This window comes from Thermothielavioides terrestris, chromosome 6, assembly GCF_000226115.1.
Source record: "Thermothielavioides terrestris NRRL 8126 chromosome 6, complete sequence".
Taxonomy (NCBI): Eukaryota; Fungi; Ascomycota; class Sordariomycetes; order Sordariales; family Chaetomiaceae; genus Thermothielavioides; species Thermothielavioides terrestris.
In genome coordinates, this window is record NC_016462.1 from 1,903,524 (window position 1) to 1,921,771 (window position 18,248).

Genomic DNA, 18,248 nt, shown 5'->3' on the forward strand with positions numbered 1-18,248 from the left:
GGCCCTCCCGCCCATCCTATCAATGCTTCGCAGAGTCCCAACGGCGGCAGAGCACGACAGTGGAGGGGCCCGAGATGCGCGGCGATTCGTCCGCCAATGATGCTCACCCGCCTGCGCATGCCTAACGTTAACTAATCATTCTGAGAACATGGTCCAAAGGCTGACCTTCAGCATGCACAAGCAGAGTCGGGCCGGAGGGTGACGACATATAGGTCCTGTGCCGCATGAAGCATCATTCCGCGCGTTTGAGTGCAGGGACATGCCTGGGCATCTCCCACCATGCGGATAGTTACCAGCGGCGAGCTAACAACGAGTTCACGCCCGCAGCTGCCTGTCCTTGCTACGTCTGGCGTGGACGGAGATGAAACAGAATATTCTGAGACTCTTCAGAGCCGACCGGATACCTGGAACCTGGAGCACCCGAAACAAGGTGCGGCCACGGAGTTTGACAGCCATGTGCTTCTGGCACACATGTGCAATCATGTACGGAATACCATACAAAACACAGTACCGCACACAGTAACGTTACGGTCGAGCAAGCGCTGCTGTTCAGATGAAAAGAACTCCCGTCCGTTTGTTCGACAGGAACCGGAAGGTCCCAAGAGTGAGCGCTCGTGCGCACTGGCCGCTAGCCCCGATCGGGCAGACCCCCACAATCGCTTCGAGGAACCGACACCCCCCCTGTCAAGCTGCTCGGTCGAGGGTTTGCTCTCCCCACCACTGAGAGCGCTCAGCAACCAGCGCCTGAGTTGTGACAAACGCGCTGGCTCCTATTCCCTGCATTTCTTTTTCTGCTGCTTTTTTCCCACCTTGCGCTTCCCCTTTATGTCTGGGATATCCCAAGGGGACCGAGCTAAAAATTTGCTGTTGTTCTCGAGCCGACATTGCGCAGGAGGAGATCGCCAGTTGACGCTGCCCGTCTTCTTACCCGTACATTCGCGAAGTCCAACTTGCTGTCGCGGTAGCTTCGACAGCCTGGACCTTTATCGCTAACTATACTAGGTACCTTAGTGTATCCGGACCCAGGGGACCCCAATCAGTGTCCAGGCGCTCTCTTCAGGGGGCGCGTTTGCAATTTGCGCCACCCCGGTCGACGCAATCAAATAAACAAGGGGGGTGAAGCCCGGGCAGAAGAAGCATCTCTCCCCCAAAATACCCGCAATTCACGCCAAGACGTTCGTCGAGAGCTCTGGGGAGCATATGATGCCCCTGTGAGCCGAAGCATCCACAGTAAACCCTTTTGCCGGGTCGTTGCTGTTGAAAAGCTCTCTGGAGCATTTTGCAGCGGTTGATCCCGTCGCTCGCGGCTGTTCCACGATCAGCCCTGCGCCGCGCTCTCTGTCGACGGAAAAACACGAGTCTGGCCAGTCCCACAGCGCCGGCTCAAATCAACCGATCGCCCGGCCCCCCTGAACAAGGTCCACGCCCGCAACCCGCACGCCGACAATGGCAAGCTCACCACCAGCTTCGCCCGCCACACTCCCCGCGCGGCCGCTGAGCGCCATGGTTCGTCCGGCGCCGAGGAGTAACAGCCGCATGAGCGTGCACAGCAAAACCGGGGGAGGAGGAAGTAGGGCGTCGGACGAGGACACGAAGACCGCCGTCAGAGTCGGTGAGTGCGCCACCCGGCATCCCGTCTCCCTCGTCACGCCGCCGGCAATCTCGCAGTCGCGCGCGTGTCGCTGCCCCATTACTTCTCGGACGGCTGTATTCTGACCACATTTTGTCCCTCTAGCGGTCCGAGTCCGCCCACCGCTGAAACCTTCCGACCCCGGTTACGAACTCATCCCTCAGCGCTTCCAGCGGTCTATGGTCCAGGTCCAGTCGCCGACCAGCCTGTCGATCGACTCGCCTCAAGGCCGCAAGCTCTTCGTCTTTGACCGGGTATTCGGGCCCGACGTTGACCAGGCCGGGATATGGGAGTACCTGGAGGAGTGCATCAACGCCTTTACCCAAGGCTACAATGTCTCCCTCCTCGCCTACGGCCAGTCCGGCGCCGGGAAGTCGTACACAATGGGGACGTCGGGCCCCGCTGAGCAGGAGGACCCTGATGCTATGGGTGAGTCGCCAATCACCGAGTCGCTTGAGAGCAAATGCCATACCTTTCTCATCTGCGCTCCATGCTGACTGTGGTAGGCGTTGTTCCGCGTGCCGCAACCGCGCTGTTCGAGAGGTTGGAAGGCCCCAAGGGGAATCCCAACCGAAACTCCATGTCGCAACTTCGCACGCCCTCGCGTTACTCAACCCAACCCGCCAGCTTCTCGCGGGGCGAGAAAAACTGGACCCTGCGCGCCTCTTATGTTGAGATCTACAATGAGCAGCTGAGAGACCTTTTAGTCGAGGATCATGTTCCAGCCCACGAGCGCAGCACCGTGACCATCCGCGAAGATGTCAAGGGCAACATCATCCTCGCCGGCCTCCGTCAGGTCGAGGTCCACTCAGTCGAGGAGTTGATGAACGTTTTGAACCAGGGATCCACGCTTCGGCAAACAGACGCAACAGCGATTAACGCACGATCTTCTCGCTCCCATGCCGTCTTCACTCTCAATCTCGTGCAGAAGAAGAACAAGCTGCAGACAGCGCAGGGCGCGGAAAAGCGGTTTTCCATGCCCTTGGAGGCTCTCACCGGGGCCGACACGCTAATAACAACGGACAGCAAGATGCATTTCGTCGATTTAGCCGGCAGCGAGCGCCTCAAGAACACGGGCGCGCAGGGCGAGCGGGCCAAGGAGGGGATTTCGATCAATGGTGGCCTTGCCGCGCTCGGCAAGGTCATCTCGCAGCTGTCGTCGCGCCAGCCCGGGTCCCACGTGTCATACCGAGACTCGAAGCTCACTCGCCTGCTCCAGGACTCGCTGGGCGGGAATGCGATCACGTATATGATCGCTTGCGTGACGCCGGCCGAGTTCCACCTCAGCGAGACGCTAAACACGGTACAATATGCGCAGAGGGCCCGAGCCATCCAGAGCAAGCCGCGGATCCAGCAGGTCGAGGAGGGCGACAAGCAGGCCATAATCGACCGTTTGAAGGCCGAAGTGGCATTCCTGAGGGAGCAAATCCGAAGTGCAGAACGGGGCGGGGGCGAGCGCCGGGCCCTGGCCCCTGGCGAGCGGTCCGACCGGCAGAGCGAGCGGGAGCTTGAGCTGCAGAACCGCCTGCTGGACGCCGAGGAAAACTACAAGGCGCTGAGCCAGCGCCACGCAAAGCTGATTGCCGAGATGGCCAAGGCCAGGGATAACGAGATGGCGGAGAACCAGGATCACGACGAAAACGCGGGCGACAGCGCCACCGAGCGGCTAAATCGCTCCAATAGCTTTGCGCAGGCCGTCGAACAGGTCGTGCTGGAGTACGAGAAGACGATTCAGTCGCTGGAGCACTCCCTTGCCAGTACCCGGGCAACCCTTGCAATCACCGAAGGATCCCTGCTCGAGAAGGAGACCAAATGCGCCTACACCGAAACCATCAACAGCCAGCTTCAGGCGAGGCTGCAGAAGCTGATGGACCGCGAGGCGAGCACCGAGAATTACCTCCACGATCTTGAGGCGAAGCTGGACGGCCACACGTCGGGCGAGGAGAAGAATGCGACCATCATCATGGAGCTGCGCAAGGAGATTGCCCGTGTGCGCGAGAACGAGGCCGCATGCGAAGACTACATCTCGACGCTCGAGGAGCGGCTCGCCGAGGCCGACCAAGATGCCGAGCTGATGCAGCGCGAGATCGACAGGCTAGAGCAGGTGGTGGAGCGGCAGCGCAGCCTCGGAAAGTTGGACTCGCTCCTGTACGAGCTCGACAATATCCAACAGGACGCGCCAGCGGCCGAGGTCGAGAACGGCCTGAGCAACGGCGCGGGCCATCGGCGCACGGCCAGCCGGAGCATTGCAGAGCACTCGCGAACACAGAGCCACGTCAGCCGCCACAGCCAGTTGGAGGAGACCATCCCCGAGAGCGGGGAGGAGGACATTCCTGAGGAGACGGAGGAACAGCCCACCAACGAACAACAACATGCGGCGGCGGAGGCCACGACGCCCAAGCCCTCGCATGCTCGCCTCTCGGATGGCCGTCACGAGGCCGAGTACACCGCTAGTCCGGCGCAATCCAAGTTCGTCGCTGACAAGCTCGAAACGGTCACGCAGGAGCTTCTCGACCTGCGGGTTGAGCACGAGACGACGCTTAACGAGTATGACCTCCTGCAAGCCAAATACGAGGAGGCGCTTCGGGCGCTCGCAGAGCTGCAGGATGTGGTCGATGAATCGCGGCATCCGCAGCGACCGCGGGATTCGGTGCTCTCAGTGACCTCACCTCTCCAGACTCGGCCACAGTCCTTCATGTCGGACGCTAGGACCAGCGAGACAAGAGATGGCGCCCACCTTTCCCAGAGGTCGCTTTCATCCGAGCTGTCTGCCGCCATGGAGTCTCCAGCCACTACCATGGAGTCGTCCGATGCCGAGACGGCTGTGCCCAAGTCCGATGACCGCGTGTCTCCGCCAGCCGAGTTCGCTGGCACTCATGCGTTGGCCGCGGAGGTCGAGAGATTAAAAGCGCTCGCCTCCGAGAAGGAGCTCGCCGAGAGAGAACTCGCCGAGCGGTACGCCCAGCTGGAGGAGCAGCACCAGCAAACCCTCGAGATGGTGGAAGAACTGAAGACCGAGGTCGCCAAGGCCCAGGCCGCCAGTAGCGAAAGCTCCTCGCCAAAGGGTAACACCCCGGTGATTCGCCGCAAATCCAGCCAGAACGTCATGATCATTGACCGTGCTCATCGGTCGTTTGCGTCGCTGCGGAACATTGCGGCCGAGAACTTTGAGAACCAGCCGGATGTGATGCAGAGCTTCGAGCTCAACCTGAATGCCGCCATGCACGAGCTTCACTCCCGGTCCGAGCGCATCCAGGAACTCGAGGCCGACATCGCGAACGCCAAGAAGGAAATGGAAACCAAGATGACCATCATTTCCGGCTTGACCCGCGAACGGTCCAGCTTGAAGGCCGCTTCTCCAATGGACATGGCTATGGTATCCAATCTCCGGGAGCAGCTCGAGCAGAGTGAGATGCGGATCAGGGAAATGCAGGAAGCCCACTCCGCCCGCGAGAAGGAGCTGCAAGCCCAGTTGGCCGAGCTGCACGAATCGCTCAAGCAGGCCAACCTTGCTGCGGACGAAGCTGCCGCGGCTGCCGCGGCTGCCAAGGCGGCTCTGGAATCCGCCTCGCATGCCGAGCAGGCTGCTGAGGCACAGGAGTCCGCGGAACAAGCGGCGCCTGCCGCGGAAGAGACCGCGGCATCAGCTAAGGACGCTGCCGAGGAGGCGGCAGCTCAGATTGAGTTGCGGGAAAAGAAGATTTCCGAGCTCGAGGCCGAGCTTGCCGCCTGGGAGGAGAAGCACAACACTGCGCTGCAAAACATGCGTGACGCCGAGGAGGTGACAGCTCAGATCGAGTTGCGAGAGAAGAAGATTTCCGAGCTCGAGGCCGAGCTTGCTGGTTGGGAAGAGAAGCACAACACTGCGCTGCAAGGCATGCGTGACGCTGAGGAGGTGGCAGCTCAGATCGAGCTGCGAGAGAAGAAGATTTCCGAGCTCGAGGCCGAGCTTGCCAGCTGGAAAGAGAGGCACAACACTGCGCTGCAAGGCATGCGTGATGCCGAGGAGCAGATGCAGACGACGATTCGCGATCTCGAGGCTCAGGTCGCCTCTGTCACCGAGCGGCTCGCTGACGCTGAACGGAAGAAGCCGGAGGAAGAAGAGGCTCTGAAGGAGGCCGAGATGAAGCGCAACCAGCTGATCGACTTCTTGAGAAGTGAGATCGACGAGTACAAAGGGATCATCAACAGCAACCAGAACAAGGTCGCCGAGGTCGAGCACCAGCACGCCGCCACCAAGAAGCTTCTCGAGATGGCCACGCATGATCGCGACCAGGCGTCAAGCGAGCTCGAGGCCCACAAAGCACTGGTCGCCAAGCTGGAGGCGCAGATTGCGGATCACGAGCAGACCATCAAGGGCCACCAAGAGAGCCTGCAGGAGCTGCAGTCGAAGCACGCCAAGGATGTCGAGGAGTTGCTGTCGTCTTCGAAGCAAGACCTCGAATCGCAGCTGGCCGCTCTGAGATCGGAACATGCGGATCGCGTCCGCCGGCTCGAGGGCTATCTGACTGAGGCGCGTGAAGACCTCATGAAGGTTGCCACGCAGGTTGCCTTCGCTCTGGGTCTGGATGTCAGCGTGGAGAAGATCTCGGAACGCATCGAGGACCTTGTCGCAGACCAGAAGGCTCTGGTGCATGAACAGGAGAGGAGAGCAGAGCTCGAGAGCCACGTCGTCGAGCTATCCAACATCAACGATACGATCATGCGTGACCTCGAGGCCGTCAGGGCGAGCTTGGCTGAGGTTCTCGAGGCTGAAGGCGAGCAGGCGAAGAGCCCGTATCCAGTCAAGGAGCAAGTGGCGCTGGTCAAGAAGAAGGTGGTGGACCTCGAGACGAAGAACAAGAAGAACTCGCGGCTCGTCGAGGAACTCGAAGACCAGCTGCGGAGCAATTACGACCAGGTGCAGATGGCAAGCAACCGCCTGTCTACGCTGCAGATGGAGCGGAACGCGCAATTGGAGGAGGCCAACGCTGCCAAGATGAAGCTGCAGTCGGAATTGGATGCCATCCGCGAGGAGTACACCGCTCTTCAGGTAAGTTCTCTGTTCTCTGACAGACCTTGACACGACAGCAAACCCCCCCCGTCCATCCCAGCTGGCCATTCCAACTAACCAACACACGTGGCAGGCCAAGTACGAGAGCGTCCTCGCCAACGACGGCATCCACACGGCCGAGAGCCCGCAGCGCTCCAACTCGCTCACCAACCAAGTCCGCAAGAGCTCCTCGGTGGCCTCGCTACCCTCCCCGCCGCCGGCGATCCCGCTCCCGCCGCTCCCCAACGGCGGGGCGGACCGCAACGCGGGCACCGTCTCGCCGACGCCGCGGCCGCCCAGCAAGGACATCGCCGGCTCGGCGGCGGCGGCGGGCATCTCGCAGATCCAGGAGGACCAGGAGGCGCGCATCCGGCTGATCGAGAAGCACCTCAAGGCGGAGAAGCAGCTGACGGCGACGCTGGAGGAGGCGCTCACGGACCTGGAGCGGCAGCAGAACACCCTCCGGGCCGACTGCGACGCGTGGCGGCGCCGCGCGGGCGAGCTCGAGGCCGAGCTCAAGGAGCTCCGCGACCGGCCGGCCCAGGACAACCGCTGGAGCCTGCAGCAGGTCGAGGAGGAGCGCCGCAAGCGCCGCGACGCCGAGATCGCCCGCGCCCACCTCGAGGAGCGCATGAACACCATCGCCAAGAAGAAGAAGAAGGGGAGCCTCAACTGCTTCTAGGAGGGGCACTGCGGAGCAGCTGCTGGTTGTTGCTGTGCCTGTGCGCGCGTGCATGCGCGTGCCGGCTGCTGGGTCGTGGCCGGGTTTGTTGGTCTTGCTGGTGGTCGGTGTGGTGGGGGCGGTGTCGGTGATGGGTTTTGGTTTTGTGGTGGGAATGCCCCTGGAGGGGACCGACCTGATGGAGATGAAGATGGGGATGGGGATGGAGGCGGATTGGTGGTGGGAAATGATTTTTGCGGGCGGGTGGCATTCTCGTCTTTGCTTCTGACACTGCTGCTGCTGCCGCTGCTGCTGATGCTGCTTGCTCTGCCGGCGAAAGCGGCGTTTTTTCTCCTTGATGACGGTTTGGATGGTTTTGTTTTTTTATTCATGTGTTGTGTTTACTTTTTCCTATATTCTCTTCTTGATTCCCCCTGAATTTCTCTCTTTCTTTCTCTCTTTTTCTTTTTCTTCTTCTTCTTTTTTTCTAGCCCATGCTTCCTGTCTGATTCCCCCAGTATGCTTGTTGTTGAAGCGGACGTTTATATATCCCCCCCCATGCACATGCTCTGATGCACATGCTCATCATTCTTACTATAATGCCCCACAGCACAGATGGTGTATGTTGGCCATGTGTATGTATTCAACGCGCCGTATCTTACCTTCGTTTCAGCCACTTAACTCATGATGGATGTTGGCTTTGTATATGGCTTGCTTGGCTCTCATGGCACAACGTTTTGGCAGAGTGTCCTTGCCGTGGGACCCGTCGTCCTATCACCAACCTGTCTACTACCCTCTAGAGGCTGGAGGTGGCGGCAGTCAGAGTCCACGTCTGCTCCGCCAGATGGACTGGCCAACCATTTTACCAACTCATAACGACCTATAGATGGTTGAACCGTCCTAGCGTCGCTGGGTACTTCCTGGACACGTGGGACGGTGTACAATTGGTGTGTAGCGACGCCACCCGTTTAACTTCGCACGTGGCGGGTGGCAAGCTACCTTAAATAAGTCATCTTCGCATCCAGGGCCATGGTAAGGCGGCTTGAGACGGTGGTCACGGCAGCGTCATCACTGCCCACGTTCGTCTGCTTTGCTGGAAAGTACTGGCCTGTAACGTTATTCCGGTCCTGCGGGCTCTCTTTTGCAGGGTTCGCTGGGGATGCACGAGAGGACGGAGGAGCTAGTGAACGTTAGATGGAGCTAGTCGTTGACAAGTTGCAGGGATGGTGGCGCCTTCGGACATGCGGCAACGTGAGATCGCGCCCCCCTTTCCAGAGAGCCGATTGGAAGCCCCGCGATGGGGCCGGTGAAAGGGGCCTATTGGACACACTGTAAAGTTACACCAGTTAACGTTACCTACCTTATGTTCTACCTGTTGCTGGGGATGGAAGGTGGCTGTCTTGCGCTCCATGGAGAGTCATGCATACGTCCTGAAGAAGATAGGAAACATCTCAGGGCTGTTGTCCTGACGAAGTTGGGTTGTTGTAGTAGCGGCTGTTTAACGGGTTGGAAAGCATCTTGTCAGAGTCTCGGAACGAAGTCCGCACGAAACACGTAAGCTGTACTTGGTACATACTTGTGCTGAGTGTCGGGATCACTGCGGGGCAGAGGTTAGGAAGCCAATCCCGAACAGTGCCGAGACGCTCCAGACGCCCGCAGTCGTCGCCAACCCCGGATTAACCTTGGTTCAGAGGCGGGGAGACGCCCCGAGGCTGAATGGTCAAGGCATCGGCACTGCGGGGAAGATGGCCCGAGTGGTCTCAGAAATTCCCCCTCCGCCCCCCCATAGGTGCTCCTGTGGAAGTAGGTACTGTACCTACATATGTAGGTAGGTCGTCCTGCAAGTTGGATGCTGCTGCTCGACCAACATCGACCAACACCGACTCGTCAAGACGCACTGCAACTGCAGGGTGCCTGACCGCGGGCCAACCGCCGCTGCGTTGCAGGCACGCTTGGGATGGCGGGACCATGTTCTCTTCAAATTAGCCAAAGCGGGCGAGGTCCAAATGCCCCCGCGCACGACGCGACTGATAATTGACCTGATAGTCAGCGCCACCGCAGTGCTCGCCGCAGATGCCCAGCATATGCGGTGTCTTGTTCTACGGAATATTGTGTAGGAGAATAATCCCGACCCTTTTTTCCGAGAATTGGCTCGGCCTTACCACAGTATGGGCTGCAGGCCGTCGAGGTGCAGACCTTCGCTCTCGCTTCTCCCAAACGCCAGGCCTGAGGGTCAGTTGCCGAGTCGCGCCTGCCTGTTGAAGATGCCCGTGGTCAAGGACGGCGCTCAGGTAGCCCCTCATGGACCACCGTGACAACCTGGAAGCTCAGGCTACCTCATGGAAACCTGCCTGCGACAAGCAAAAAGACCCTCATGTTGTGCCCCGCCCTCCGAGCTGCGCAGCGCGGGTATCAGCGCAACGTACACCAAGGTTACTTGAAGCGGGAGGGTCGCCGATGCAACTTCGCGACACTCATACCGCAGGAGTACAGGGCAAGAAAACGGACTACGCACATGCATATCCAGTGTAACCCTATGTTCTTGACCCCCGATGATTATCCCCACCAACGTGACAGACAGGCTGGGTTGGATTGCTCTCCATTTCCGAGAGGCACCAACCACTCGGCGGTCTTTCTTACACCGGAGGGTACCAAAGTGACTGGCGTCCCCTCGTCGATCGGCGTGGCAAATGGCGGCTTGCCAACCGTGCAACCCCGAGGGTTTCGAACCTGTTTCTGTGCTCTGCCGGTCCCAAGTCGCTTCTCAGGAAGAAGAGTCTGCGCGCCCGCTCTAAGTTCCAGGTTATTCGCGCAACTGTTTGGTAAGTGACATCGCCCTTTCCGGCTACACGGGCCCAACAATGGCGACATGGGGATTGGAGGGGGCTCATCGGACGGAGGGAAACCCACCCGAACTACCCCACCGTCCCGGCTGGAGCTTGCCTGGACAGTTCACTACTCGCGCATCTTGGGGGGTGAGATATGGAGTACCTTAGCGCTACGGCCGCAATACAAGAAGGGGCAAGGGGTGTCCAGGTGCTGGACCCCGAACCGCGGACCCATGCAGGCCTGTCCGTCCATCCTGGTAACCTGGTGGACTCGCTGTGTTTCTGTTTGGTCACCCCCTATCCGTACTCCGTCGTTGTAGCTAATACAAAAGCCGGCCCCTTCCCCCTCGCCGCCCTCTTTTGCCGCGTGCTTGACTGAACATTTCTTTCTACCTAACCACCCTCCTGCCGCCCTCTGTCTGTCTCCGTGCTTCGTGCTCGGTCATTGTTTGCGCCGCTTGCGAACTCACAGTCGGAGAGAGTCACCCACCTAACCCCGCCTCCGTCTTCGAAAAATCGCAAAATCACGACCCCGCGTCCCCGCTCTCCTGTCGACCCCGCGCTTTCGCTGCCCGTCACCATGGCCGAACAAGCTGCCAAGGCCCCTGTGGTGGCCGAGGCTCACGAAGTCGACACGTACCGTAAGCGAACACCCGTTCCGGTAGCGAGACGGACTCTGGAGATCAGCATGCTAACGTGACGCTGCCCTTTCCCCCAGACCCGCCGCAGAAGATGCTCGCAAGTATGTCACATGCCAAAGCTAGATCCAATCTAGCAGCTCTGCGGGGCACCTGGACGAAGGGAAGGATGACAGGCTAATCCGGATGCGACAGAGCACCCGAGCAAGCCTCACTTGAGCGGTACGCTTCTTCCCCCCACCCCCCCCACCCCCCCCCCTCCCCTCCCCTTTGGAACTTCCCTGCGACCCACCAGCCCTCCGCGAACCGGCAGGCGGGTAGCATTCCCGCCGCCCGACAACGCGCGCTGACAACGGCCGATTACTGCAGGTCTCGAGGAGTACCAGCAGCTCTACAAGGAGTCCATCACAGAACCGAAAAAGTTCTGGGGGAGGCTGGCCCGCGAGCTCCTGACCTGGAGCAAGGACTTCCAGACAGTGCAGCATGGGTCTCTGGCGGAGGGTAACGTTGCCTGGTTCCTCGAGGGCGAGCTCAACGCGTCGTACAACTGCGTCGACCGTCATGCCTTCAAGGACCCCGACCGCGTCGCCATCATCTACGAGGCCGACGAGCCGACGGACGGCCGCACCGTGACCTACGGCGAGCTCCTGCGCGAGGTCTCGAGGGTCGCCCACGTCCTCAAGGACATGGGCGTGCGCAAGGGCGACACCGTGGCCATCTACCTGCCCATGATCCCCGAGGCGCTCGTGGCCATCCTCGCGTGCGCCCGCATCGGCGCCATCCACTCGGTGGTCTTCGCCGGCTTCTCGGCCGACTCTCTGCGCGACCGCGTCATCGATGCCCACTCCCGGGTCGTCATTACGTCGGACGAGGGCAAGCGCGGCGGGAAGCTCATCGGCACCAAGAAGATCGTGGACGAGGCGCTCAAGAAGGCCCCCGATGTCAAGCACGTGCTCGTCTTCAAGCGCACCGGCGCCGACATCCCCATGACCCAGGGCCGCGACTACTGGTGGCACGAGGAGGTTGAGAAGTGGCCCGCCTACATCGCGCCGGAGCCCATGAGCGCCGAAGACCCGCTCTTCCTCCTGTACACGTCCGGCTCGACCGGCAAGCCCAAGGGCATGATGCACACGACCGGCGGCTACCTCGTCGGCGCCGCCGCCACGGCCAAGTACGTCTTCGACATCCACGAGGGCGACCGCTACTTCTGCGGCGGCGACGTCGGCTGGATCACGGGCCACACCTACGTCGTGTATGCGCCGCTGCTGCTCGGCGTGTCGACCGTCGTCTTCGAGGGCACCCCGGCGTATCCCAACTTCTCCCGCTACTGGGACATCATCGAGAAGCACAAGGTCACCCAGTTCTACGTCGCCCCGACCGCCCTGCGGCTGCTCAAGCGCGCCGGCGACCAGTTCGTGCGCAACGAGATGAAGCACCTCCGAGTGCTGGGGTCCGTCGGCGAGCCCATCGCCGCCGAGGTCTGGAAGTGGTACTTCGAAGTCGTCGGCAAGGAGGAAGCCCATGTTGTCGACGTAAGTTTTTTGTTGCTCCCTTGTTTTTGGCTGTTGGCGGCCCCCCTTTAGACCAACTTGCGTTTTTCTGACCCGACCCTTTTCCACTTTTTGTGCAGACGTACTGGCAAACCGAGACCGGCTCCCACGTCATCACCCCTCTTGCCGGCGTGACGCCCACGAAGCCCGGTTCCGCGTCGCTGCCGTTCTTCGGCATCGAGCCCGCCATCATCGACCCGGTTTCGGGCGAGGAGATCCCCGGCAACGATGTCGAGGGCGTCTTGGCCTTCAAGCAGCCGTGGCCGAGCATGGCCCGCACCGTCTGGGGCGCGCACAAGCGGTACAGGGACACATACCTCAACGTCTACAAGGGGTACTACGTAAGTGTTGCTGGTCGGAAAGTCTGGCGAGGAGGTGTGAATGAACTTTCCAGCTCACTAACCGCGACCCCTCCTCCCCCTTGCAGTTCACCGGTGACGGAGCCGGCCGGGACCACGAGGGCTTCTACTGGATCCGCGGGCGCGTCGACGACGTGGTGAACGTCAGCGGGCACCGGCTGTCGACGGCCGAGATCGAGGCGGCGCTGATCGAGCACCCGGCCGTGGCCGAGGCCGCCGTGGTCGGCGTGGCGGACGAGCTCACGGGCCAGGCCGTCAACGCCTTCGTCGCCGTCAAGGACGGCAACGAGCCGTCGGACGCGCTCCGCAAGGAGTTCATCCTGCAGGTCCGCCGCAGCATCGGGCCCTTCGCCGCCCCCAAGGCTGTCTACATCGTGCCCGACCTGCCCAAGACCCGCAGCGGCAAGATCATGCGCCGCATCCTCAGGAAGATCCTCGCCGGTGAGGAGGATCAGCTGGGTGATATCACCACGGTATGTTTGTTGTTGTTCCTGCTTTTTCCGTTTGTTGTGGTTAGGATTGGCTTTTCGATCGGCTGTGGCTGACTTGACTGCGTGTGTGCGTGCGTGTGCGCCGCTAGCTTTCGGATCCGACTGTCGTCGAGAAAATCATTGTCGTTGTCCACGATGCCAAGAAGAAATAAGCCACAGGGGCTGCTTCTCCTCCTTTTTCTGGTGGTTGGGGTTGGGCTTTGTCGAGGAGCCGGCTGTATTACTTACCTTGGTTTTATACCACCGTCTCTGTTGTTATGCCTTGCTCTTGATGCGCGCGCTCATCGGGGTCCTCGAGCCATTGTCTCGTCGGATCCTTCCGAGGAGCCAGTGAGCCAGTCAATGAGGACTCTAACTATAGGTACTTGGCATGACGTTAGTTAAGTATCGTTGGGTGTCAGTGTCTGGCTCGTGCAAGTCTTGAATTGATCCTGTGAATGACTTCAGCGTTCGTTCAGCCTTCATACATGGCGTTGTGTTTGGCTTCGGTTGTGGAGGAGTCGGAAGGTGCCGGGCTCAAAATCCAGGAGTGCTCTGCTGCTGCCGGTGAGGTGTGGCGGTGTGATGTTTGGCTTGCCGGATCAACAGGGTGCAGACTCCAGGCTTGTCTTGATAAGTTGGGGGCCCAAAAGTATCCTGTTCTCGTCACATTGCCGAGGAAGCGCTCTTGCTCACTCGGCATGCTTCTAGTTGAATCGACGATGGACTCTCAATGATAAGTCACTGAGGTAGTCCCCAGTCGTGAGTCTTCTTCCTTGCGGGTTGAGACAGGGCACCAAAGACCTTGGGAAGCCTGCAGGCGAGGCGCTACCTCGACATGAAAATCATCTCACCTGAGCAATTGTCAGAGAGGGCGCTGTGCTTGAGCCGTCCGTTGCTGTGGGAAGGAATCAGGCAAGGCTGCAGCTCATGAGAAGTTTCACAGTATCCAGACTCCTGCGTACACAGCAGGGTACCGGACAGACGGGAAGTGTCTGGGTTGCAGAGAAAGACGGTCAGATGGTTGGACTCAGTTGCTTTCCGTACACCACCTGTATCCCCTTTTCCTTGCATCTGTCACACCGCAACCCTACTGCGTAAGTAGTGGTGCAAATGCGAGTATTGGACGGCAAACCCAAAATTACGATCACGCTCTCACAAGGGGTTTCTCTTACACCGAAAACGTTAAGGTGCCATAGCGATGGGGCTAAGTACGGTGGCTTAGAGCTCGGACTCTTCGTAAACCCAAACCACCTCGTAAATTCGCTGCAATCGGGCCCTAGCCACCCACCTGCCCTACCACCGCCCTAAAATTTTCTCTGGCCAGCATAGAAAACAAATTCCCTCTACCCACTAGCCATCTTGCCCTATTTTCTTCCTACGTTGCTAAGCCCTTGAGCCGATAGATCGATTTAGCTATATGCTTCGCAACCTCAATTGCGCTTAATCGAGTTTAATCGTAAATATCTAATATTAATTCTCTACTATTAGAATATTCTAAGCGTAGGTTGCTAATAGTTTTTATAGTTGCTTATTGTCTCCCTTTATCGCCTTTAAGTCACTATCTATTAGAATATTTAACCTTGATCAACTATTACTATAGCGCCTTAGCTTAGCAACTTTATATTTTCCGGTATACCCTTTACCTTAACGTAGACTAAGCGTAAGAACTATAAGATAGCCCTAGAGCTTATAATATAGATTGTAAATAAGCTACGTTAGTCTAAATAGAACAATGTTTAGACGCTATTAGAGAAGTATTAAATAGAGAATCTTAAATTATTAGCGATTTTATAGAACTATTTTCTAATTTATTTCTAAGAGGTTAAATATCTTTTTATTGTTAGGAAATACTTTAAAGGTAAAGAATAAGTTAAATATAAGTAGGACTTATATCGACCTAAGTATACCTTTATAATAGCGATATTTATTTTTCTTAATTATTGTAATCTAACTATTAACTACTAGTAATATAGTAAAGATTAGAGCCTATAATCTACTTATATCTATTATCTACTATCTATTAAGTATAGTAAGAACTTATATACTAACTACTTCTATTCTAACTATAGCTCTAAATACTTATTTATCTAAAGTAGATTTCCTTTATATTTTATAGCTCTAGAGCAATATTGACTAGACAATAGAAGTAAAGGAGCTTAAAGAGTAATAGGAGTATAAAAAGACTAGTAATTCCTAGCTATTTATATTTACTATAGCTATAATAGCGACGTTAATCTAATATAAAATATAGAAGAAGATTTTAAAGAAGACTATTAAAGCGTATACAATAGAGGTTATATCGAGCTAAATAATAGTATCGATAAACAATGATAATAAGCTAGAGGATAATGCTATAGACAAAGAGCTAGAATCGATCCTCTAGGGACAGATATATTAGGTATAGGGATAGAGGCTTAGATTTAGAATAGAGATAATAGATTAGAGTAATAGATATATAATTGGTAAAGGGTTATCTCAATGCTAATATAATATATCTTAGATATCAACAATAACTATTAATAACCTATAATAACTATCTTTACCCTCTAATAACTATCGACCCTCTATAATAACTGTCTCTACCTAGCGATCACTCTCCCTACCTAGTGATCACCCTCCCTACCTAACGAGCACCCTCCCTACCCTATAATCACCCTCCCTACTCTACGATTACCCTCTCTACTCTACAATTACCCTCCCTAGCTAACGAGCACCCTCCCTACCTAGCGAGCACCCTCCCTACCCTATAAGCACCCTCCCTACCTTACAACGCCTACCTCTACTACGTAGCACCTAGCGATACCCTACAATACCTACCTCTACTATATAGCACCTAGCGATACCTAGCAACGCCTACCTCTACCACGTAGTACCTAGCGATACCTCGCGACGCCTACCCCTACTATATAGCACCTAGCGACACTCTACAACGCCTACCCCTACTATACAATAACTAGTAAAACCCCCTAATAATAAGTATATACCGAGAATACTTAGGCAATATATACTTATACCTATATAGACCTAAGATATATATTAATTAAATATAATTAAGGCTAATTATATATAATTAAGTTTACTAAAAGGAGGATAAAGCGGAGTTATATTTATTTAATAGTATTTTTAACCCTATACTACTTTAAAATATAAATCTTAAACCCTATATACATTCTTCCCTTCTAATACAAATATCTTTTTCTTTATACTCTTCTTCCTCTACTTCCCTATCTATTTTACTAATATAATAGGCTATCCTCGCCTTGACCTTAATCTCTATAAGGCTTTTATCCTTAAGCAATATCAAGCTAAACTTACCTATACCTAGATTCTTTTAAATCTTTACTCTAAATATAGGGTTTAAGCTAGTCCAACCTCGTTCTACTCCTATTTAAAATATTAGGGTATTACTACTCGCCAACAATGTACAAGGGATTCTAATGCCCTTTAAGAAACTATTAAAGATAAGTTCTTTACTATTAGCTCCTCTAATAAGAAGATCCTTTAGTATTGTCGATCTCTTAGTTTTATAGTATTAAAAGAGAGTTTAATCAAACTTTATAAAGCACTTAGGATTTTCTAGTATTAAACTAAGGATTAGCTTGCTCTTTAGGAATCTAAGGTCTTTAAATAGATTTAGTAAAGTCTAAGTATATCTATTTTAATCCTTTAGCTTAGTCGTTATAGTCTATAGAAGTTTGTCTATTAGAATATAAAGATCTATATTTTATAAAGAACCCTTTCCTTTCTATCTTAGAACCTCTATTCTAATTATATCCTTGAACAAGTATAAAGAATATAGATATATCGAAGGGGATTTACCTTATCTAGTCTAAACTATATCTAAAGTGTCGATAGCTATTGCAAATTAGTAGACTATAGTATTAAAATCTATATAGGGATCAACGTCTATTTATAGTTTATTCTATAGTACTATATTAGGATTTTTACCTTTATTAAACGCTCTATTTTCCTTTAATATCTCAAGGTTGTTAAGGAGTTTAATTTTCTTCTAATAATAATTTAGTTAGACTAAGGAGTTAAGACTTTAATAATAGTAGCTACTTATATTTAGCTTTCTTTAAGTATAAAGGACTATTGTCGACTTAAACTAAAGAGGAATAAAGATAGAGGTATTAGATAGTATATACCTAAGGGAAGAGGTAAAGTAGATTTCCTTATTCTTCTAGGAGAGGTAGATATCTCTTAACTTTTTAAACGACCCTTCTTATTTAAAGATTACTATACCTTTAGAAAGAGTACTAAGAACTAGTAGATTAAATTATAGTGGAACTAGCTTTATAAAGGTTGTTTAGGTTTCTAGTAAATAAGTTACTATAGTTTAAACTTAATTATATATAATTAAGTCTAATTATATTTAGTTACCTAAGCTAATCTATTATTAGGATCTCTTTAGAAGGCTTTACTATAAAGATAGTTAGAATAGCGACCGTTTACCTAATTATATTGCTCTACTTTATATCTATATACCTATTATCTAGTTTAAAGTTACTAACTTTATTAATTATTAAAATAACTATATTATTTATAAATAGAAGAACTAGTGGTATATTTATATTAGAACCCCTTAGAAGATATTTACCTATATATAGCTAAGGGTAGAGGTAGTCGACTATCGTCTACTACTGTTATATAACTACTAGGAATTCCTTAATAAGCTTATAAAGATTAATAATATTAAGGTCGACCAATATCTCTTTAACGATATACTAACCCTTTACGATTTATTTATAATAATATTCAACGAATTGGTTGGTAACTAGCTAGACTCGCCCTACTTTAACGAGTATATATACCTCTAGAATCGCTTTACACTTTATAAGTCTTAGAGGCACCAACCTTAGTTGCACTTATTTACAAAGCCTATTAGTAAATAGATATAGTTTAAGCTTAATCTTAAATATCAAAGTATTTTTCTAAATAAGTTTTAAAGTAGGGAGGACAATCCTTTAGCTATAGTAATTAATAAATTATAATAGGGTTTAAATCTCGCTAAAGGAAGTAGTAAAGGATAGGATAATAACGATAAAACTAAAGAGGAAGAGGATAAACCTAAATA

The 18,248-nt window shown here is 53.9% G+C and overlaps 2 protein-coding genes across 2 annotated transcripts; both read left to right on the forward strand.

Annotated features, from left to right (window-relative positions):
- The first annotated feature begins 1,283 nt into the window (after positions 1-1,283).
- On the forward strand, positions 1,284-7,513 carry THITE_2123954 (uncharacterized protein). The gene is made up of 4 exons (XM_003657795.1): positions 1,284-1,612; positions 1,736-2,059; positions 2,137-6,662; positions 6,757-7,513. The coding sequence occupies exons 1-4, from the start codon at positions 1,447-1,449 to the stop codon at positions 7,342-7,344; spliced, it is 5,604 nt and encodes a 1,867-aa protein (XP_003657843.1). The 5' UTR covers positions 1,284-1,446; the 3' UTR covers positions 7,345-7,513.
- Positions 7,514-10,601: 3,088 nt separating this feature from the next.
- THITE_2123958 (acetate--CoA ligase) lies at positions 10,602-13,484 on the forward strand. Its single transcript, XM_003657796.1, has 7 exons — positions 10,602-10,792; positions 10,870-10,893; positions 10,985-11,011; positions 11,159-12,321; positions 12,420-12,680; positions 12,767-13,171; positions 13,279-13,484. Exons 1-7 carry the CDS (start codon positions 10,732-10,734, stop codon positions 13,339-13,341), a joined length of 2,004 nt encoding a protein of 667 aa, XP_003657844.1. The 5' UTR covers positions 10,602-10,731; the 3' UTR covers positions 13,342-13,484.
- The last annotated feature ends 4,764 nt before the right edge of the window (positions 13,485-18,248 follow it).